This window comes from Erpetoichthys calabaricus, chromosome 2, assembly GCF_900747795.2.
Source record: "Erpetoichthys calabaricus chromosome 2, fErpCal1.3, whole genome shotgun sequence".
Classification (NCBI taxonomy): domain Eukaryota; kingdom Metazoa; phylum Chordata; class Cladistia; order Polypteriformes; family Polypteridae; genus Erpetoichthys; species Erpetoichthys calabaricus.
In genome coordinates, this window is record NC_041395.2 from 225,014,705 (window position 1) to 225,035,433 (window position 20,729).

At 39.7% G+C, this 20,729-nt stretch overlaps 1 protein-coding gene across 2 annotated transcripts in view; it reads left to right on the top strand.

Moving 5' to 3' along the window:
- The window catches only part of fam149b1 (family with sequence similarity 149 member B1), a 40,341-nt gene extending 33,934 nt beyond the window's left edge, over positions 1 to 6,407 (top strand). For both annotated transcript variants that reach the window (XM_028795222.2, XM_028795223.2), the window contains one exon: positions 6,042 to 6,407. In XM_028795222.2, the coding sequence (XP_028651055.2) occupies positions 6,042 to 6,118 (77 nt within the window). In that variant the 3' untranslated portion in view covers positions 6,119 to 6,407. The remainder of the gene's footprint in view (positions 1 to 6,041) is intronic.
- Positions 6,408 to 20,729: the final 14,322 nt, after the last annotated feature.

The following is a 20,729-nucleotide window of genomic DNA, read 5'->3' on the forward strand; positions in this document are numbered from 1 at the left end:
TGTTTGATGTATTTTTACTTTATATTTTCTATTAATCGTTTTTATTTGAATAGTTTTGGGTTGTGGAACGAATCATCTGAGTTTCCATTATTTCTTATAGGGAAATTCGCTTTGATACACGAGTGCTTTGGACTGCGAGCACGTTTCGGGAACAAATTATGCTTGCAAACTGAGGTTCCACTGTATATCCAAAGATATCAATGACTATTTTGTGGTATATGAGATTTCTGCTAGAGTAAAAAATAGTGCTTGTCCTCCAGTTGCTTTGTTACAGTCCCTGCCAATTGCTACTAGACCGTAGAAGTCAGTCAGTTTAGAATTTATCACTGATTTATCAATCAGTATTTTTAGTAGTTGTTGACCATTTTTTTTAAAAGCATCCACTTCATTCCTCAAGACTCTTCCCTCTTTGCCTTAGCAAAAGAGGCTGCAGATGTATTTTTTAGGTTTCACAAATTTTATATTGTCAAGGCTTAATTTTGGGGCTTTGCTTAAATATATGAATTAAAATTTAATTTCCCTGCTCAACACTGTAATTTTTTCTTTCATTTAAATTTGAACTGTATCACATTGTCGCTTTGAAAGATATGAGCAGATAGTGGTCACTATAGGATATTGCCAGGTTCCTAAGGCCTGTCTTGCTGAAGTGAGTTAATAAAATGCAGTAGAGTGGCATGAGCTGCTTTGTCTGAGATAATGAATCAACCACTTAACAAGTCCTATAGGAAAGTCTGGTTTTCGGTTTTCTAGTATTGACTCTTGCTATTTTGTTTTTAACTAACTCTTGGTCATAGCTGTTTTGTAGAATTTAAGTGGATGACTCCTTACACTTCTCTCCTGACAATAATTACACTTAAACCCTATGGCTTAGAAAAACAGATTGCAGTGCTTAGAAAAGTTAACCATTTGTTTCTGATTTTTTTCCTAGTTTCCAAGAAAAATGTTTTGATTTATTTCTGGAAGACATACACATTTCCTGGTGACCTGTTTTTAATGTCTATGCAGTGCACTTCACCAAACAGTGCCAGTAGTCAAACAGGGGTAGTTGGTTTAGTAAAAGAACTGGCTGTGGGGGTTCAAACTGTGGGGGTTTTTCAGGACATTTGCTGTTTTGGTCACTAGCATAAAGGTAGGCGTCTCGAGTTTTAAAAAAAAATTAAAAGAAAGAAAGAAATTACTTGAATAATATTACAACCACCCCACATTGTAATAGTTGGTTGTTAAACCTTTGCCTGCAGAGTCTTTAGTCTAGGAGTGTACACTTGTTAGGGGTGAGTTTTTGTTTTTTTCTCTGCCACCCATTCCGCATAGAAGACTTGCTCTGACCCTTTAAAGTTCATTGGACAGTAGTTGTGAACTGCCATTATAAGCAGTTACCTGATGGACATGAAGTTAAGACTAGGCCAAAAAAGTAACATAACAAAGTCTTTCTTTTTATATTTGTAAATTTATGTAAATGCTTATGTAAATAAAACGGGCTGTATTTCTCCACACCAGTCCAGGCATTTTGTATACCATGACATATCTATCCCTGCTCAGGAAAATTGATGTCAAGGACGTTAAAGTGTTTTACATGTCACTATATGGTGCAAATCACTTACAACTCAGCTACTTTTTCAAATGACCAAAGAGATGGGAGTCACTTGGTATCCAGTCTAGGTGGTGAAATGAGTGGCCTAGCACCATGCATGTGAAGTGCTGTATGAACTCATGAGTGGTGTTTGCAATGTAAGGTGTGGAACGCTTCCACTGTTTGACAGTGAATTTCAGATAGTCTTTTGCCAGTGGCACACAAACGTTGAAAAACACTACACATGTCTACATCTGAACATTTTTCAAGATATTCTGTCATCTTCAAAGTGACAGTAGTTGACATTCAATCACACCCTGTTACAGCCTTAAACTTAATGACATACTTGGTGTTTAAAGCAAGCAGACTTATTAAGATACTTTTTGAAATTTGTGTGTGTTCTGTGTAGATATATAAAAATAAAATGTATTTCTGACACCAGAATTGTCACAATGTCTTAAAACCATACTGCATAGGAACAAGCGTTGGGACAACAGCATGACTATATTGTCATCCAGCATTCAAAAGTATGTATGGAGCTACCAAAGGTTTCCACAATAAAAATAAAATGAGGGGATTTGAGGGGCACTCTGTATATACAGTCTTGTCATAAAGCTATTCTGTAATTCTATGTCTACAGTGTGCTTCTTCTTCTTCTTTCGGCTGCTCCCGTTAGGGGTTGCCACAGCGGATTGTCTTCTTCAATATCTATCTGGGCGGAGTGGTGGCTCTGAGGCTAAGGATCTGCGCTGGTATCCCGAAGGTTGCCGGTTCGAATCCCCGTCAGTGCCAAAAGAGATCCTACTCTGCTGGGCCCTTGAGCAAGGCCCTTAACCTGTAATTGCTCCAGGGGGCACTGTACAATGGCTGACCCTGCGCTCTGACCCCAAGGGGTATGCGAAAAAAAAAACAAAAACTAACAAACACTGTTGTAAGTCGCTCTGGATAAGAGCGTCTGCTAAATGATGTAAAATGTAAATGTAAATCTTTCTATCCTCTGCATCTTGTTCTGTTACACCCATCACCTGCATGTCCTCTCTCACCACATCCATAAACCTTCTCTTAGGCCTTCCTCTTTCCCTGGCAGCTCTATCCTTAGCATCCTTCTCCCAATATACCCAGCATCTCTCCTCTGCACATGTCCAAACCAACGCAATCTCGCGCCTCTGACTTTGTCTCCCAACCGTCCAACTTGAGCTGACCCTCTAATGTACTCACTTCTAATTCTGTCCATCCTCGTCACACCCAATGCAAATCTTAGTATCTGTAACTCTGCTACCTCTAGCTCTGTCTCCTGCTTTCTGGTCAGTACCACCGTCTCCAACCCATATAACATAGCTGGTCTCACTACCATCCTGTAGACCTTCCCTTTCACTCTTGCTGATACCCGTCTGTCACAAATTACTCCTGACACTCTTCTCCACCCATTCCACTCTGCCTACACTCTTTTTCACCTCTCTTCCACAATCCCCATTACTCTGTACTGTTGATCCCAAGTATTTAAACTCATCCTCCTTCGCCAACTCTACTCCCTGCATCCTCACCATTCCACTGACCTCCCTCTCATTTACACACATGTATTCTGTCTTGTTCCTACTGACCTTCATTCTCTCCTCTCTAGAGCATATCTCCACCTCTCCAGGGTCTCCTCAACCTGCTCCCTACTATTGCTACAGATCACAATGTCATCAGCAAACATCATAGTCCACGGGGACTCCTGTCTAATCTCGTCTGTCAACTCTGTCCATCACCATTGCAAATAAGAAAGGGCTCAGAGCTGATCCCTGATGTAATCCCACCTCCACGTTGAATGCATCAGTCGCTCCTACCACAGACCTGACCATTGTCACACTTCCCTCGTACATATCCTGTACCACTCTTACGTACTTCTCTGCCACTTCCAACTTCCTCATACAATATCACAGCTCCTCTCGAGGCACCCTGTCATATGCTTTCTCCAGGTCCACAAAGACACAATGCAACTCCTTCTGGTCTTCTCTAAACTTCTCCATCAACATCCTCAGAGCAAACATTGCATCTGTGGTACTCTTTCTTGGCATGAAACCATACTGCTGCTCACTAATCATCACCTCACTTCTTAACCTAGCCTCCACTACTCTTCCCCATAACTTCATGCTGTGGCTCATCAATTTTATTCCCCTGTAGTTACTGCAGTCCTGCACATCCCCCTTATTCTTAAATATCGGCACCAGTACACTTCTTCTCCACTCCTCAGGCATCCTCTCACTTTCCAAGATTCCATTAAACAATCTGGTTAAAAACTCCACTGCCATCTCTCCTAAACACCTCCATGCCTCTGCAGGTATGTCATCTGGACCATCGGCCTTTATATTTTTCTTCCTCTTTACAGCTGTCCTTACTTCCTCCTTGCTAATCCGTTGCACTTCCTGATTCACTATCGCCACATCATCCAACCTCTTCTCTCTCTTGTTCTCTTTATTCATAAGCCTCTCAAAGTGCTCTTTCCATCTGCTCAACATGCTCTCCTCGCTTGTGAGTACGTTTCCATCTTTATCCTTTATCACCCTAACCTGCTGCATATCTTCCCCAGCTTGGTCCCTCTGTCTAGCCAATTGGTACAGATCCTTTTCTCCCTCCTTAGTGTCCATCCTCTCATACAACTCATCATACGCCTTTTCCTTAGCCTTCGCCACTTCTCTCTTCACCTTGCGCCTTATCTTCTTGTACTCTTGTCTACTTTCTGCATCTCTCTGACTATCCCACTTCTTCTTTGCCATCCTCTTCCTCTGTATACTCTCCTGTATTTCCTCATTCCACCACCAGGTTTCCTTTTCCTTCTTCCTCTTTCCAGATGTCATGCCAAGTACCCTTCTTGCTGTCACCCTTACTACATCTGCTGTAGTTTCCCAGCTGTCTGGTAACTCTTCACTACCACCCAGTGCCTGTCTCACCTCCTCCCTAAACTCAACCTTGCAGTCTTCCTTTTTCAACTTTCACCATTTGATCCTTGGCTCTGCCCTTACTCTCTTCCTCTTCTTGATCTCCAACGTCATCCTACAGACCACCATCCTATGCTGCTTAACTAAACTTTCCCCTGCCACCACTTTGCAGTCTTCAATCTCCTTCAGATCAACTCTTCTGCATAGGATGTAATCTACCTGTGTGCATCTTTCCTCCACTCTTGTACGTCACCCTATGTTCTTCCCTCTTCTTAAAATACGTTTTCACCACAGCCATGTCCATCCTTTTGGCAAAATACACTATCCTCTGACCTTCTTCATTCCTTTCCATGACATCATACCTACCCATCACCTCCTTGTCTCCACTGTTCCCTTCACCAACATGCCCATTGAAATCCGCTCCAATTACCACTTTCTGTTCCATGGGTACACTGCTCATCACTTCATCCAACTCATTCCAAAAATCTTCTTTCTCACCCATTGCACACCCAACTTGCAGTGCATATGCACTAACAACGTTCATCATCACACGTCCAATTTCCAGCTTCATAATCATTACTCTGCCTGACACTCTTTTCACCTCCAAAACACTCTTGACATACTGAACCTTCAGAATAATTCCTACCCCATTTCTCCTCCCATCCACACCATGATAGAACAATTTGAATCCACCTCCAATCCATCTGGCCTTATTCCCCTTTCATTTAGTCTCTTGCACGCACAATATATCAACCTCCCTTCTCTCTATCATATCTGCTAACTCTCTCCCCTTACCAGTCATACTGCCAACATTCAAAATTCCTACCCTCAGTTCCACACTCTTTACTTTCCTCCTCTCCTCCTGCCTCCGGACACGTCTCCCCACTCTTCTTCTCCTTCTGAAAAATTCCAAAGATTTTTTTTTTTTTTGACGTTTTCACTTCTGTTGCTTTATCACATTATATTATCACTGCAGTTTGAGTAGTCCTGTTCTTACATTAAGTGGTGCCATTGTTTGGGACAGATCAACTTTTAGGCAGCAAACTGTATGCTTTTGTTAGTGCTGTATTGTTTAATTGTTATTAGATTGTATATGCCTTATATAACCAGCAATCCATCCATTTGGTGTTTGTTCTTTATTCTACTATAGGATTGGGGAAGCATGCTTAAGTTTTTAGCTATAAACTGTTCTAAGCTCACCAGTCTGAGCTTTATAGTCAAACATTGTGTTTAATAACAACCAGCCAATAAAGCCACTGGCTTTTCAGCACCTTATTATTTGTGGATCAATGATATAATACTTGATCAAAATTGTCTACACTTTCTGTAGTTTGTTCCCTTTTATTGATTTGAATAAATGCTTATACTATAGTTGCACTGGCTTGGACATTTTATGAATGTATAAACATTTTTTTTCATTATTCTTTATTAGTATGGCCTATTTCATAAAATGGTACACACAGGTGTACCTTTGCCAACCCCTTAACCCTGCCTCCTTCCCTTTGAAATCCACCTCTTTTCTCTAAAATGTATTTATTTATTTTAAACAGGCCTCCAGATCCCCGTTCCTAATCGCTCTCAGACTAGAGGTGGACTGATGTTGAAAAACAGTCGCCAAGGACTGTAACCTTCCTTCAGGGACTTCAGGGCATAACAAACAAAAACTGTGCAAGAATAGTGCTTGAGACTTCAATACTCCGTGAAATGTTTACCTTTTTTGTGACTCCTACTTTTGCAGAAACATATGGAGCGTCTTCAACTTGTTAGTAGCCTATTTTTATACATTTTATTAGATTGGTTATGGCTGCCAAAGACAAAACACAAATCATCTAGTTGGTGCATTTTCATAATTGCCTCCCCAGATGTATATTTTAATACTTTTTTATTAAATTAAAAACCTAGTTCTGTTTCCAAAACAGTTGTTTTGTATTTTAATTTCAATACCAATGAACAAATCTCATGTGTTCGTTTAATAAGCCAAACAGAAAATCATGATACTGTTAGAAATGTTTTCTCTGTTTTTCATTTATCAGAATCCCAAATTGCATTGAGCTATAGTTTTGTTTAGAGGTCAAAACATCTTGTCTTTGCCAGTTGGTCAAGAGACTAGTGAATCACTGACACTAATTTAGATCAAACAGTTCACATTTGCTTAAAGAAGGCAAATAATTCATACAACCTGCTAGACATTCTTTATTCATTTATCAGCTGTACCTCTCTTTTTGAGTTTGACGTAAAGTAAAACTCGACCAGTGTAGCCTGTCATTTTACCTTCATTGGTATGATTTGAGTTTTTTCAAAGTGTCACAATCCTAAACCTCTTTATTGATATTTTTGTGAAATCTTTTTTTTTTTTTTTCTTCAGTAGGTCAGGTTCTTTTTCCCTTCGTTTATGCACTTGTTACTGATGAAGTACTCCCAGACAGTATTTTCCCGTTTATGCCAAATTCTTTGCTGTGTGTCCATGTGCAAACACCTGCTCTTTCTAGCTAGGTGGTGACCATTAGGCTTATTAGGGTACACAGCCACATAGTGTGTGGCCAGTTAGGTTAAAAAGAGTCAACAGTAGGCTACCAGCAATTGGTTTATTTAAAAAAAAAAAAAATTAAGTTTAACTTTCCTTTTTTCACTATTTCAGTTAACAAAATGCTTTTAGCTGTTTTAGTTATAGTTTTCATTAATAATAATATCATTGGCATACTGACATACAATAGAATAACTGATATCAGATATAATGTCATATCCTTTTTGCATCATTGATGGTTATAATTTCATCTATACGACTATGCAGCTAAGTACTCCCTGGCTTAACCACTCAGTATTAATTTATTTTTTCAATTTATTCCATCTCAGATAGGAGATATTATATAAAATCTATATATTTAATGCAGGGTTAATTGACTGACTGACTAACTCACTTACTCACTTCCAACAAAAACACTCTTTCCTGTTTAGCTATAACACTGAAATTTGGCAGGATGTTTAATATAATTCAGTAGGTATCCACTAAGAAGTGACATTTCAGTATCTGTATTTAATGATAAACCCTCAAGAACAGAAAAACTAAATACCCCGAAATATCAAAAATACTTTGATTTGATTGAAATTGATGGTGATATAGAAAAACAAAATTAGCTGACTCTTTTTTATTTAGTTATGTTTGCCATTAATCATGTTATAGTAGGTGGGATATTCTAATGGATCGTGTCCCCTTTTCACTACAGCCCTGACAGTGTTTGCACAGAGAAATGGGGCGTGACTGTTTATGCAAATTAAGCCTGTCTGCTGAAGCAAAGCTCAAAGAAGACACATTTAGCATGTGCGCTATAAAGCTCAAGTGTTTGCCAGGACCTGTGGCTGTTTGTATAGTCAATTTCATGCAGCTGATCAAGGAAGAAAAGTATTTAATATATGTTACCCCCTATTTAGGGACAACAATTCCCATCAGCCAATGCACTGCTCCAGGCAATTTCATCAGCTCTCACAAAGTTTAAATAAGAGCATTAACAAAAGAGACACATTATCAAAGGCAGCAACCGCAGTTGTTGTTGTTTTGTTTTTTTCTCAACTAATTTGGGATAACAATTTCATTTTCTTGCTGGATTAAAGTGTTTATCTTGGAGTATGTCTTTTGTTTCATCTTGTTTTGTTTCAGCTTTAAAAACTCCCAAACCTAAATACTTGTTTTAAGTTTCGATACTGCAAATCTGCATGTGAAATGTAACATGGTCAAAAGGAAACTTGTCTGTTTTGCTTATCATAACGTATTGTGATGTTATATTTGACATAATCTACAAAGCAAGATTCGGGCAACCAGCAAGTGTTGGTGTGATGCACTTGGCCAATTGTGCGCTTTTATTTTACTGTGTTCACCATATGTGACAATGAATGTGAGATAAACTGATGACACTACATTTTTTCTATCGGTGCATAGCCTTGCATTTTTGAAAAAGCCTACACTGTTGTCCTCATGCACATCACCATTAAGTTCACAATACCAAGTAACCAACAGCATTAAGTGCTTTCTAAATTTAAAAAAAAAAAAAAAAAACTTTGCAAATTAACCAATGGAGTCAAGGCACGATTGGACAGAATGAAGCACGACTTTTTTCTAAAGCTGATGGAGATTCTGTTTTCAGAATGTGATCATAACAAGATGGTGCTTTTGGGTGAGTAAAAATAAATAGTAACTTTTATTTTCTTTTTCTTTTTTTTTTTTGTGTCATTTCTTCAAACCCACTGAATACTGTGGCAGTACTAATTTTAGGCTTTGCTAATGTAAAGTCAAGATTTTTAGCAGTTTTTAGCTTTGAATGAATCAACTTTAAATCACCTCTGTAACCTTACTGCTAGGGCTGCAACTAATGATTATTTTGGTAGTCGACTAATCGTTCAATTTTTTTTCCGATTAGTCACGATTATTTCATAACTGACTATTTTGAAGCCTGTGACCTGTGGTTGCACATCCTGTTCTGGGCTCCAGTGCATGTCTTACCTCATCTGCTCAAATCTGTCCACCTGTGAATGTCACCCTGATATGTCTGTATTAACACGATTAAAATTAATAACAAATTAAAATAACAACCAGTGAAACATATGAATTTGAAAATAATCAGATATTTTTATATTAGTGTGACGTTCACAATAAAAAAGAAATGCGTTAAACAATAAACTAAAGTGCATGTAGTCTTTAAACAAAAAAAGTGCATTTAACTTAACCAAAAAATACATCGTTAAAACAGAAACGTTTTTCATATTAGTAATAAATGACAAAATGTAGACAAACTATATAATTTGTAAAGTCTGAAGTGCAAAGATAAACACTTTCACAAAAGGTTCAAGGATGATACAACAGCTTCCGTGGCGCAGCGGTAGGAATTGCTGACTTATAATCAAGAGTCCCCCGGTTCGATCCTGACTGCCTCGTATATTTACCGTTTTGAGTAGTGAGCTGCTTTTATTGTTAATATTATACAATAAACACATACATTTGATTTGCGTCTGTAACAGCCACTGTAAATGTATAGTACTTGTAAAAGTTACCTTTTTTTTTTCACTTTTATTCTCTCAGTCATGATCACGATACATACTACCGCCCCCCCCCCCTCAGGGATCTGACGCTGTTACTTTTTATCTGAAACTGGGAATAACTGTAGGTGTAAGTGGTGTTTTTGAGACAATCGAACTGGAAATTCTCTGATCTGGATGGATAAAAGCTGACACACAAACGCTGGCGAATCTGCCTTATATATGATATTTGGAATTATTCATTTTATGTCCTTATAGTACATTTCGGAAAACATTGTGTGGCACGGATGCAACATTATTCATATTATTCAATTCATTCGCGTACTTTCTTGCGGTTGTAATCAGTGACCGCGTTTTTTTTTCCCCGACTTTGCCCAGTCTGCTAAGGACTCCAGGACATGCAGAGGAAAGAATATTGACACCGTACATACCTTGCACGGTACATGTGCTTTGATCGCTGCCAGGTCAAGCTTTTTATAGTTTCTGTCTCAATTTTTTTCCATCTCCTTCCCTCTACTCTATCCGACTCGCCATTGCAACCACATTTATTTTCCTTTACATTCTTCTTCTCCTCAGACGTTCTTTCTTCGTTGGTAGGACTATGTGCAGTCTTGACAAACAATAACAAATGATACTGCCCCCAGACGTTCATGTAGTGCATTGCAGTTACAAAAACCACCCATACAATCAGGTCAGGACTCAGACTACGGATGCAATGAATGTAATTACTCCTGACCTACAGTCTGTCAAATAAATGAACCACACGCCGTGGCGCAGCATAAAGGGGCTTTGTCTCTGACGTCTGAGGTCGATGCCCGCGAGGGGAGCAGTAGAGTGTGTATGCCTGATGAGCCCAAATAAGGGCAAAACGCGTGTCACATACTCTGCATTATTTGACAGTAAACTATGCTATATATATAGCATAGTTATATATTCTACTTTTCTAGGTGTTCTAATTGTTTAATTAATCCATTTAATTAAATTAATCCATTTAATTAATCCATTATTTTCTAATTAGTGGGTCTGTAGCTAAAGTAGTTGCAGCCTTTGATTATTCAGTGTTGTTTGCCAGCGTGTCTGCTCTGCTCATTTGTAATTGTCATTAATAAAATACAACGAAGGGGGGAAAAACTGCACAGAGAAAGGGCAAAATATAATGAAATCAATAAAAGAGAGTCAAGCATTTAAATCTATAGCAAAAACAGAAATATTTCTAAATGTTGTATAAATGTAAAATCATGCAGCTGTACTTTTCTGAATGTCGAATAAAAGAAAAATAATACCAGCTAATTAAATGAGATCAGTGCTATCAGGTGTTGTCACTGATTAGGAATCCGGTTGGAACAAAAACCTGCAGCCACTGGGGGGCCACAGGACCGAGGTTGGGAAACACTGATTTAGGTGAACTAATAATATTAGCCCCTCATAAAAACAAAATACAAATATTGTATACAGTAAAGAACTTAGTTATATAGAACTTCTGAAACATCTGATTAACCAATGGCACAATAACTGAGGACCACTGACTTAGAGATGTTCCTGGTGAAGTCGGGTAACACATAGTGATTCTATAAAAACACATCCTGAAGTTCTTCAGGATAAAGTGTTTCCTGTTTAAATTTACAACTTTGTAATTCAATCATTTCAGATTTATTACCCATAATAGTGTCTAGAAATGTATTGTACTTGCCAAAGTATCTGGCGTTGTCAAGGTGTATTTGTATAAAGCAAATATTGGTATGTTGTTTTTAAATTTTGGCCCTTTTTCAGTTGCTGGCTGAAATGCAAGTGTATCATTCGTTATCTAAAAAAGCTCCAAAGTATTTGGACATTTGACTGACAAGCTGTTCCATAGTTATTTCTGAGCAGGTCCCTCATTATTTCATTAAATATTATGTTGATAGAAGTTCTGGAGTTGATTCCAAGCATGGAATTTGCATTTGGAAGCTGACGCTGTGAACCTTCAATATGAGGTCCAAATAGCTGCCCAAGCAAGTAAAAACAGGTCATCATTAGGCAGAGAAACCAAAATAAACCCATTAGAGAGATAGCAAAAACACCAGGAGTGCTCAAATCCATTTGGTACAGTCTTAAAGCGAAGAAACGCACAGGTGAGCTAAGCAACACCAGAAAGCCTGGACAACCATGGAAGACAACTGTACTAGGTGATCACAGAATTCTTCCCTGGGTGAAGAAAAAACAATTCACAATTTAGACCACTCTGCGGGAGGTAAGCCTATCATTGCCAAAGTCTATAATAAGAGAAGACTCCATGAAAGTAAATACAGAGGGTTTACCAAGGTGCAAACCACCGATAATCCTCAAGCATAGGAGGGACAGCTTAGACTTTTCCAGAAACTATTTTTAAAAAGCCAGTCCAGTTTTGGAAAAGTTTTCTTTGGACCAATGAAGTTAAAGTCAATATGTACCAGAATGATGGATTCAGAAGAGTATGGAGAAGAGAAGGAATGGCTCATGATCTGATGAATACCACATCATTTGTGAAATATGATGAAGGAAGTGTTCTGGCACGGGCATGCATGATTGCCAATGGAAGTCGGTCACTACTGTTTATTGATGATATGACTGCTGGCAGGAATAGCAGGATGAATTCTGAAGTGTATAGGGCTATATTATCTGCTCAGATTCAGCCAAACGCTACAAAAGTGATAGGTTGACCCTTCACAATACAGATGGACAATGAGCCAAAACATATTGTGACAGCAAACCAAGTGCTTTTCAACACAAAGATGTGGAATATTTTTCAATGACCAGGTCAATCAACTGACCCTAATCCTGTTGGACATGCATTTCACTTGCTGAAGACAGAACATCTAATGAACAAGCAGCAACTGAAGACCGCAGCAGTAAAGGCCGTGCAAGGTATCACTAGAGTGGAAACCCAACACTTGGAAATGACTATGGGCTCCAGACTTCAGGGAGGCATTGACTGCAAAGGATTTTCAGCCAAGTATTGAAAATGATTGTTATATTCATGATTGTGTTCAAAATACTTTTGAGCCCCTGAAAATAGGAGGGAAATGAATAAAAACGGCTCTCTTTTCCAAATGGCTTATACAATGTTTTTGTTAAATACCTTAAATTAAAACTGCAAGCCTACGCTTCAATCGCATCTTGATTGCTTCATTTCAAATCCATTGTGGTGGTGCACAGAGCCAAAACTGTGAAAATTGTTTCACTGTCCAAGTACTTATGGACCAGACTGTGTCTGCATGTTTGACTAATGTGGAGCAGAGAGCCACTCTCCTTGTCTGGCTGTGCGAATCTCGCTCTGTTGGTTATTTATAAAATACATCCATACCATTCCTTCCAACCATTTTTTATAAACCTACTTATAAAATTACAAAATAATAGGTAATGATAAGAGAAACAGATACGCTTTTTCTCATAAAATTGATGCTAAACTTTACGACTATGAAACTTTCTAAAAAGGGTCTTTTGGAATTTTTTTGGTGGGTTGAAAGAAAAGGACAATGCTCCTTAAGGGTTTGGTAACACCTTACACCAGTTTTGAACCTAGAGGAAAATAAACGGTCAAAAACTGTCATTTGGAAATTCAATATGGCTAAAAAGAACCCACAATGAGACAAAAGAACTTACTCTCCGGCAAAATCTATAATCAAGTAACAAAGTAAATTTGCCATGCAGATCAGTTGAGAAGAAAACAGTGCAGCTACAGTCTTAGATGAGATCCTGCTTTGTCTGATGCAAAAACTTATGCGTACTGATAACGGTGTACTCCAATCAGCCCCAGTGCACTCCTGCTGCCTGATGGGAATAGTAATCCCCACGTTACCCAAGTCACCAGCCATCAGTTTTCTAAATCATAACACTGTTGATAACAGCAGCACTGGGTCCAAACTTTCCTGGGATACCAACTCATTAGGGCATTGTCCCATTACAGGAGCTTTATTTTCAGGAGCCAAAGACTTCCTGAATGATGTCAGCTCTGGGCCACTTGTGGTTCCCAACCACACAATAGAAACTGTAATCTTTATGCAAAATATGTGAAGTGCAAAGAAGAGTAATGCAGTGTGAATTGAGGGATGTAATATATAATATATATACAGGGTGTCCCAAAAGTCAGTATACACTTCCTTTTTTCTATTACAACCACCGTTACAGGGGAAAATTACCTGGAGATGCTGCAGGAGTTCGCTGTGCCACAACTTCAGGTGAGGAGTGACCTTGCTAATGTGTTTTTTTCAACAAGACTGAGCCCCTCCCCACTTTGCCAGGTTAGTCACAGATTTCCTGAACATCAAGTTTCCTGACCGATGGATTGGCTGAAGGGGTCCCCTTCAATGGGCTCCACGCTCCCCTGACCTTACACCTTGCGACTTTTTTTTGTGGGGCTATATGAAAAGCATGGTGTATGCCACTAAGTCCCATAACCTTTCACAGCTTGAGGGAAGAATCCGCACAGCCTGCAGTGAAGTCGGGGAAGAGATGCTGCAAAATGTCGGAGAGGCTTGCTTCCGAAGGTGGCTGAAAGTTGTTGAAAATGGAGGCGCTCATGTGGAGGTATACAACTAGTCTTCAAGGTGCTGGAATGTGATGGCAAGCCTAGCAAGTAAAACTGCAACAACTCATTTGTTGATGCTAGAAATATTAATAAACTCAGTTTCTTCTGTAATTTTTAGGAATTTATTAAAAGTGTATAGTGAATTTTGGGACACCCTGTATATGTATGTGTGTGTGTGTGTGTATATATAATATATATAGTCTTATGAAAAAGTTTGGGAACCCCTCTCAGCCTGTATAATAATTTGCTTTCAACAAAAAAGATATCCATGGTATGTCTTTCATTTCCTAGGAACATCTGAGTACTGGGGTGTTTTCAGAAGAAAGATTTTCCTCTGAAGAGTGACAGCATGGGATCCTCAAAGCAACTCTCAAAAGATCTGAAACAAAGATTGTTCAGTATCATGGTTTAGGGGAAGGCGACAAAAAGCTATCTCAGAGGTTTAAACTGTCAGTTTCAACTGTAAGGAATGTAATCAGAAAATGGAAGGCCACAGGCACAGTTGCTGTTAAACCCAGCAGGTCTGGCAGGCCAAGATCAATACAGGAGCGGCACATGCGCAGGATTGTGAGAATGGTTACAGACAACCCACAGATCACCTCCAAAGACCTGCAAGAACATCTTGCTGCAGATGGTGTATTTGCACATCGTTCTACAATTCAGCACAATTTGCACAAAGAGCATCTGTATAGAAGGGTGATGAGAAAGAAGCCCTTTCTGCACTCACGGCACAAACAGAGTCGCTTGTTGTAATGCTCATTTAGATAAGACAGATTAATTTTGGAACAAAGTGCTTTGGACTGATGAGACAAAAATTGGGTAATTTGGTCATAACAAAAAGCGCTTTGCATGGCGGAAGAAGAACACTGCATTCCAAGAAAAACACCTGCTACCTACTGTCAAATTTATTGGAGGTTCCATCATTTGGCTAGTTCAGGGACTGGGGCCCCTGTTAAAGTCGAAGGTCAGATGAATTCAACCCAATATCAACAAATTCTTCAGGATAATGATCAAGCATCAGTCACAAAGTTGAAGTTACGCAGGGGTTGAATATTCCAACAAGACAATGACCCAACACACAGTTCGAAACCTATAAAGGTATTCATGAAAAGGGAGAAGTACAATGTTCTGGAATGGCCATCACAGTCCCCTGACTTGAATATCATCGAAAATCTATGGGATGATTTGAAGCAGGCTGTCCATGCTCGGCAGCCATCAAATTTAACTGAACTGGAGAGATTTTGTATGAAAGAATGGTCAAAAATACCTCCATCCAGAATCCAGACACTCATCAAAGGCTATAGGAGGCGTCTAGAGGCTGTTATATTTGCAAAAGGAGGCTCAACTAAGTATTGATGTAATATCTCTGTTTGGGTGCCCAAATTTATGCACCTGTCTAATTTTGTTATGATGCATATTGCATATTTTCTGTTAGTCCAATAAACTTAATGTCACTGCTGAAATACTACTGTTTCCATAAGGCATGTCATATATTAAAAGGAAGTTGTTACTTTGAAAGCTCAGCCAATGATGAACAAAAATCCAAAGAATTGAGAGGGGTTCCCAAACTTTTTCATATGACTGTATATATACTACTTTGATGCAGTGAATGGCACGGCACACCATGCAGCTGGTTATGAAGAGTGATGCAGTCCACCTTCACTGATAACTCCAAAGTCCAAACTACTAACAGATTGGTAATATGGCACCAGTGCTTGTGGTCAACTAATCGATGAAATTCATCTCTCGAACCCCACCCATGATAGTTCCTGGTTCAATGAAAATTACATACCCTGGAGTAGGAGGTAGAAAAAGTACCAGGAACTGCCTGATAGGAATTACAAATGGCCAAGGTTCTGGTGGTGGGAATGCTACGATGTATAATATGCCTAGCTAGAGGTCATAAACATGTCTAACTGTTAAGTAAACACGTGCAAGCACACAGCATATCACTACTGTACACATATCCATACTGTTGATTATCAAGTCAACTGAATCAATTAAAAAGTGATGAGTGATAGGCTGGAACCTATCCTGGCATCATGGGGCACAAGGCAGGAAATGCACCTAAACAGGGCATCAGTCCATCACAGGGCCCACTCATCTGCATACCCATGTTGGGGGCAATTTTGAATAACTAAATAGACCTACCTGTATATCTCTGGGGCTGTGCTGGGAAAATCAGTCAGGTCAGGTCAGGTTGTAGAGCATGCACCACATGACAAAACAGCTTGGGATCCTGGTTGGCAACCCCCCAGGCAGACATGCGGTCCAGTGCCACCCTTCTGCAATGACCATCTATCTATCTGCTGCAGCCAGATCATCCTCAAGGAATCGCACCACATGGCCGTAGTGCTTTAACTGACGCTCCCTCACAATTCAGGTAATGTGCTCATTTGGGACTCCATGAGCAACGGCTCATTCGACACAAAGTCAAACCAACAGTACCCAAGGATTCTCCGAAGAGACACAATACCAAAGGAGTCCAGTCTTCGTCTCAGGTCACTGAATAGCGTCCATGTCTCACAACCATATAGCAAGACAGGAAGCACCAGGACTCGAAAGACTTGGACCTTCGTCCTTTTGCATAGATATCGGGAGCACCACACACCTCTTTCCAGCGACCTCATGACCCCCTCATGCTCTCCCAATCCGTCTACTGACTTCATAGGAAGAGTACCAGAGACATGAATGTCACTACAGAGGTAAGTCGACAAGGTCGACACTTTCCACAGACAGACACACTGCTGATGGCTGTTCCCAAGACATCTTTAAAGGCCTGGATCTTGTTTTTTATCCAGAACGCTCACAAGCCCAGACACTCGGACTCCTCGCTCAGTCTCTCGAGCACCCTGCTCAGGGCCTCCATTGACTCTGCAAAGATCACAGCATCGTCAGCAAAGTCAAGATCAGTGAATCTTTCTTCACCAACAGATGTCCCACAGCCGCTGGACCCCACGACCTTGCCCAACAACCAAGTTCATACAAGCATTGAACAGAGAAGAGGAAGAACACACCCCTGACGAACCCCAGAATCAACTGGGAAAGATGCCGAGGTTCTTCCTCCACTCTGCACAGCACTCACAATACCAGTGTACAGGCCGGCCATGATATCCAGCAATCTCGAGAGGATCCCGCAATGTCTCAGGATGTTCCACAATGCAACTCAATCAACTGAGTCAAATGCTTTATGAAAATCAACGCTGCAAAGAAACTCTGCCAATATTCACGTTTGTGCTCCATGAGAACCCTCAGTACCAGGATAGTCAATAGACGACTTCTTAGGCATAAAACCAGACTGCTGCAGTCACTGGTAGGTGAGCAAGTGATCACGGATCCTATTGAGGATGACCCTACCAAGGACCTTACCTGGCACCGTGAACAGTGTTATCCCACTGTTGTTGCCGCAATCCAGGCGATCACCCTTCCCTTTCCATATAGGGGACGACAAGTCCCGTTTTCCACTCTGTTGGGATGATGCCAGTCTCCCAAATGGAAGCAAAGATAGCATGCAATGCCAGGAGGACAGCCTTACCACCAGCCTGGAGAAGTTCACCCCAGATACCACAGATCCCTGCAGGCTTTCCTCCCCTCAGCTGGTTCACCACCTGTGCAATCTCAGTGAGACTGGGTGGTTCACAGCTAATTGGAGGATCAACTTCAAGAACTGTGGATTCAGAGATATCCAACGTCCTAGCCGGAGGATTAGCTTTAAACAGCTACAGTGTCATCTATAAGTACCAGAGTACTTGAGGAAAACCCTTGCAGACACTGGGCGGACATCTTACAAGTACTTCCCAAACTTACTTGTTAACAATGTCCAACATTTAGATTGTCATCAAATGGTTTACTACTTACATATCAAGCCATTTTAAGATATGTAAAATAAGAAAGACAATAATTTCTTATTGCTAATGCTTTTTCTTGTTTCTTATCCATGTCACTTGGAATACAATTTTCATTCTTACACTGCTGATAAAGGGGGTGAGATCACTAGTTCTGCTGCCTCAGAGCTCAAGGGCACTGCCGGTGTGGAATTTTCCAGATTTTCTGGATCTGCCTCATTAAACAAAGATGTGCATGTTAGGTAGATTGGCAGGGTATATACACAGGGTTGCACTTTGATGGAGTGGGGCTCCTTTTAGGGGAGGTTTCTGTTTTTTATACAGAGCTACCAGGCCAAGTAAATGAATATACTGGGTAAAATTAATGGATGGAGGTTGATAACATTCAGATGCATTTAGGAATAAAAGTAAATGATATTTGTCAACAACTCTTGTTAGGAGAAACCGAGATGTGACTACTGTCCTTAAACTTGGAAAAGAGAAAAAAAAAATAATCATAAAACAGATCCAGATCCATTGTTCTTAGGCTTGAAGCCTACAGCCCATCATGGTCCATGTGGAGTTTGTGTGTTCTACTGGCATTTGCCTCAGTTTTCCTTACACATCCCCAAAGACAGCAGAGTGGTAGCGCTGCTGCATTGCTGTAAAGAGACCAGCGTTTGTGTCCCTAGTCCTCCCTGTATGGAGTTTGCATGTTCCCCTCATGTCTGCTCAAGTTTCCTCCCATTCTTCAAAGAAATGCAGGTTAGGAGAATCGGTGATGCTAAACTGACTCTAGTGTGTATGTGTGTTCACCCTGCATTGGACTGGCACCATGTCCGGGGTTTGTCTCAGCCTTGTGCCTAATATGCTAGCTGGGAGCAACCCCTGCGATCTTGGTCTGGATATCACCAAAGACCTCCTTGTTAAGCGAGATGGCAATTCCAGAGTATGGGTGTATATGGAAAAGGAGCACTGTTGTGGCTATTCCAAGGCTATTTTCTGCCTTCCGCCCAGTGCTGCCAGGGTAAGCCCTGAGGCAATAAATCTTGAGAGGGGCAGAGCTTACGATGATGATGAATCAACTTTATTGTCATTGTACAGGTTCAATGAAATTTAGCTATCACATACCCATTGAGGTAATAAGCTTTTGTGCTTCATCTGCAAAACCCAAGCACATCAGTACCAACCTGTCAACATTCAGTGTTGTAAAGACATTTATTTAAGAACTTTCTTAAACATACATATAAGAACTGAGTAAGTGTAAGTTAACATGCCATAAACAGCAAACTTGACAATTCTTACATATTAGCTGCAGCATAGGGTACACGAGTGAATGGTTACATCTAAATTGGCCAACTGAACAGCCGTACAATTTTCAAATGAACAGTCACAGTTAAGTAACATCAGTAATGAGCACAGATTAGGAGTCAACCAAAAAGTGTCTTTTTTAAGCTAATAATCAAAGAGTAAAGAAACATTCAAAATGTGCCCATCTTAGAAATAGGTGTTGCTTTTTCCATTAGAAATGTTCTTATGTTTTCAATGAAGATAAGAATGCAATTAAAAAGTTGGTTCTAGGTACACTGCAGGCAATAAACTAGGCACATAACATGAACCAGGCAGAGCAGGGCACCCTCCAGCTTCTACAACAAGTGTAAATGTGGCATAAATGTTGCAGTAATCACAAGTTCGTTACTACTACTACTAATAATAATAATGATAATAATAAAGGTGCTACAGGTGCATCACAACAAGGACAAACAGACAAGAACAGTTTTTTCCCCCAAAAGCCATAACCATTCTAAACTCACACATGCACTGACTACACCGTCTAACCAACCCCGCACTTCTTTTTATCCATCAACTGTGCATCAACTTTTTGCATCATTTATTTATTTGTTGTGTTCTACATATACAAGTATGTCTGCACTGGAGGAGCTGCTTTTAATCTCATTGTACATGTGTATAGTGACAATAAAAGGAATTCTATTCTAAAAACGAATTATCCTCAGGAGGGTCAACAGGCAAATTAAATCTGGAATGCTGTGTTCACAGTAGCAAACACAAACTGAGGATTCTGTAACTCAAGTAACTGCCTTGTACTGCAGTTTTTATATCACCTATTTATTTCTAAATATTGTAAGCTAAGAGTCAAGCACTGTGCTAAAAAATACTGTTAGCTTGGAAATTTGTACTAGCATATTTAAGTCTCATCTTTAACACCAGCACTGACATTCAAAAACTGAAAGCAGCAATCCAGTGAAAACAGCTTTAGTTTGATTTAGATGGTGAAGAAGCCCGTTTTCATCATGTGTGGACAACGGGACCAGACTCTACATTCATATCAAGTAATTTTTCATTCTTTTAGGGACTTAATTATATATTTTAGACATTTGATTTTTTCAAAAATTAAATGTATAGCAAAAACATTATTTTGAATGATAGGACATCTTAAAACTCAGTCCTGGTTAAATGAGTCAGTTCAAGAGATTGTCCTGCAAATTTTCTTGAAATGGATGGCAGAAAAACAAAGACATCAGCAAGATTATCAGTCATAGTTCACCTGCCCTTTCTTTCAGCAAACAGACAAAAATAACGATACTTAGAAAAATGGTATACAGTAATTCACATCACCACTTTTTTCTCCAGCGCCACCTGAACTCATCCTAAGCGCATAAACGTCACACATATGTCTCTGGAATATGGGGGCTGTAATAGTCTGAAACACTGAAATGATCTGTGTACCATTATGAGATACTACTCCTTTGTCAGTACTAATTCCTACTATGATGTACTTGATTTAAAACATTTTTAAAACATGAAAATTTCATATACAG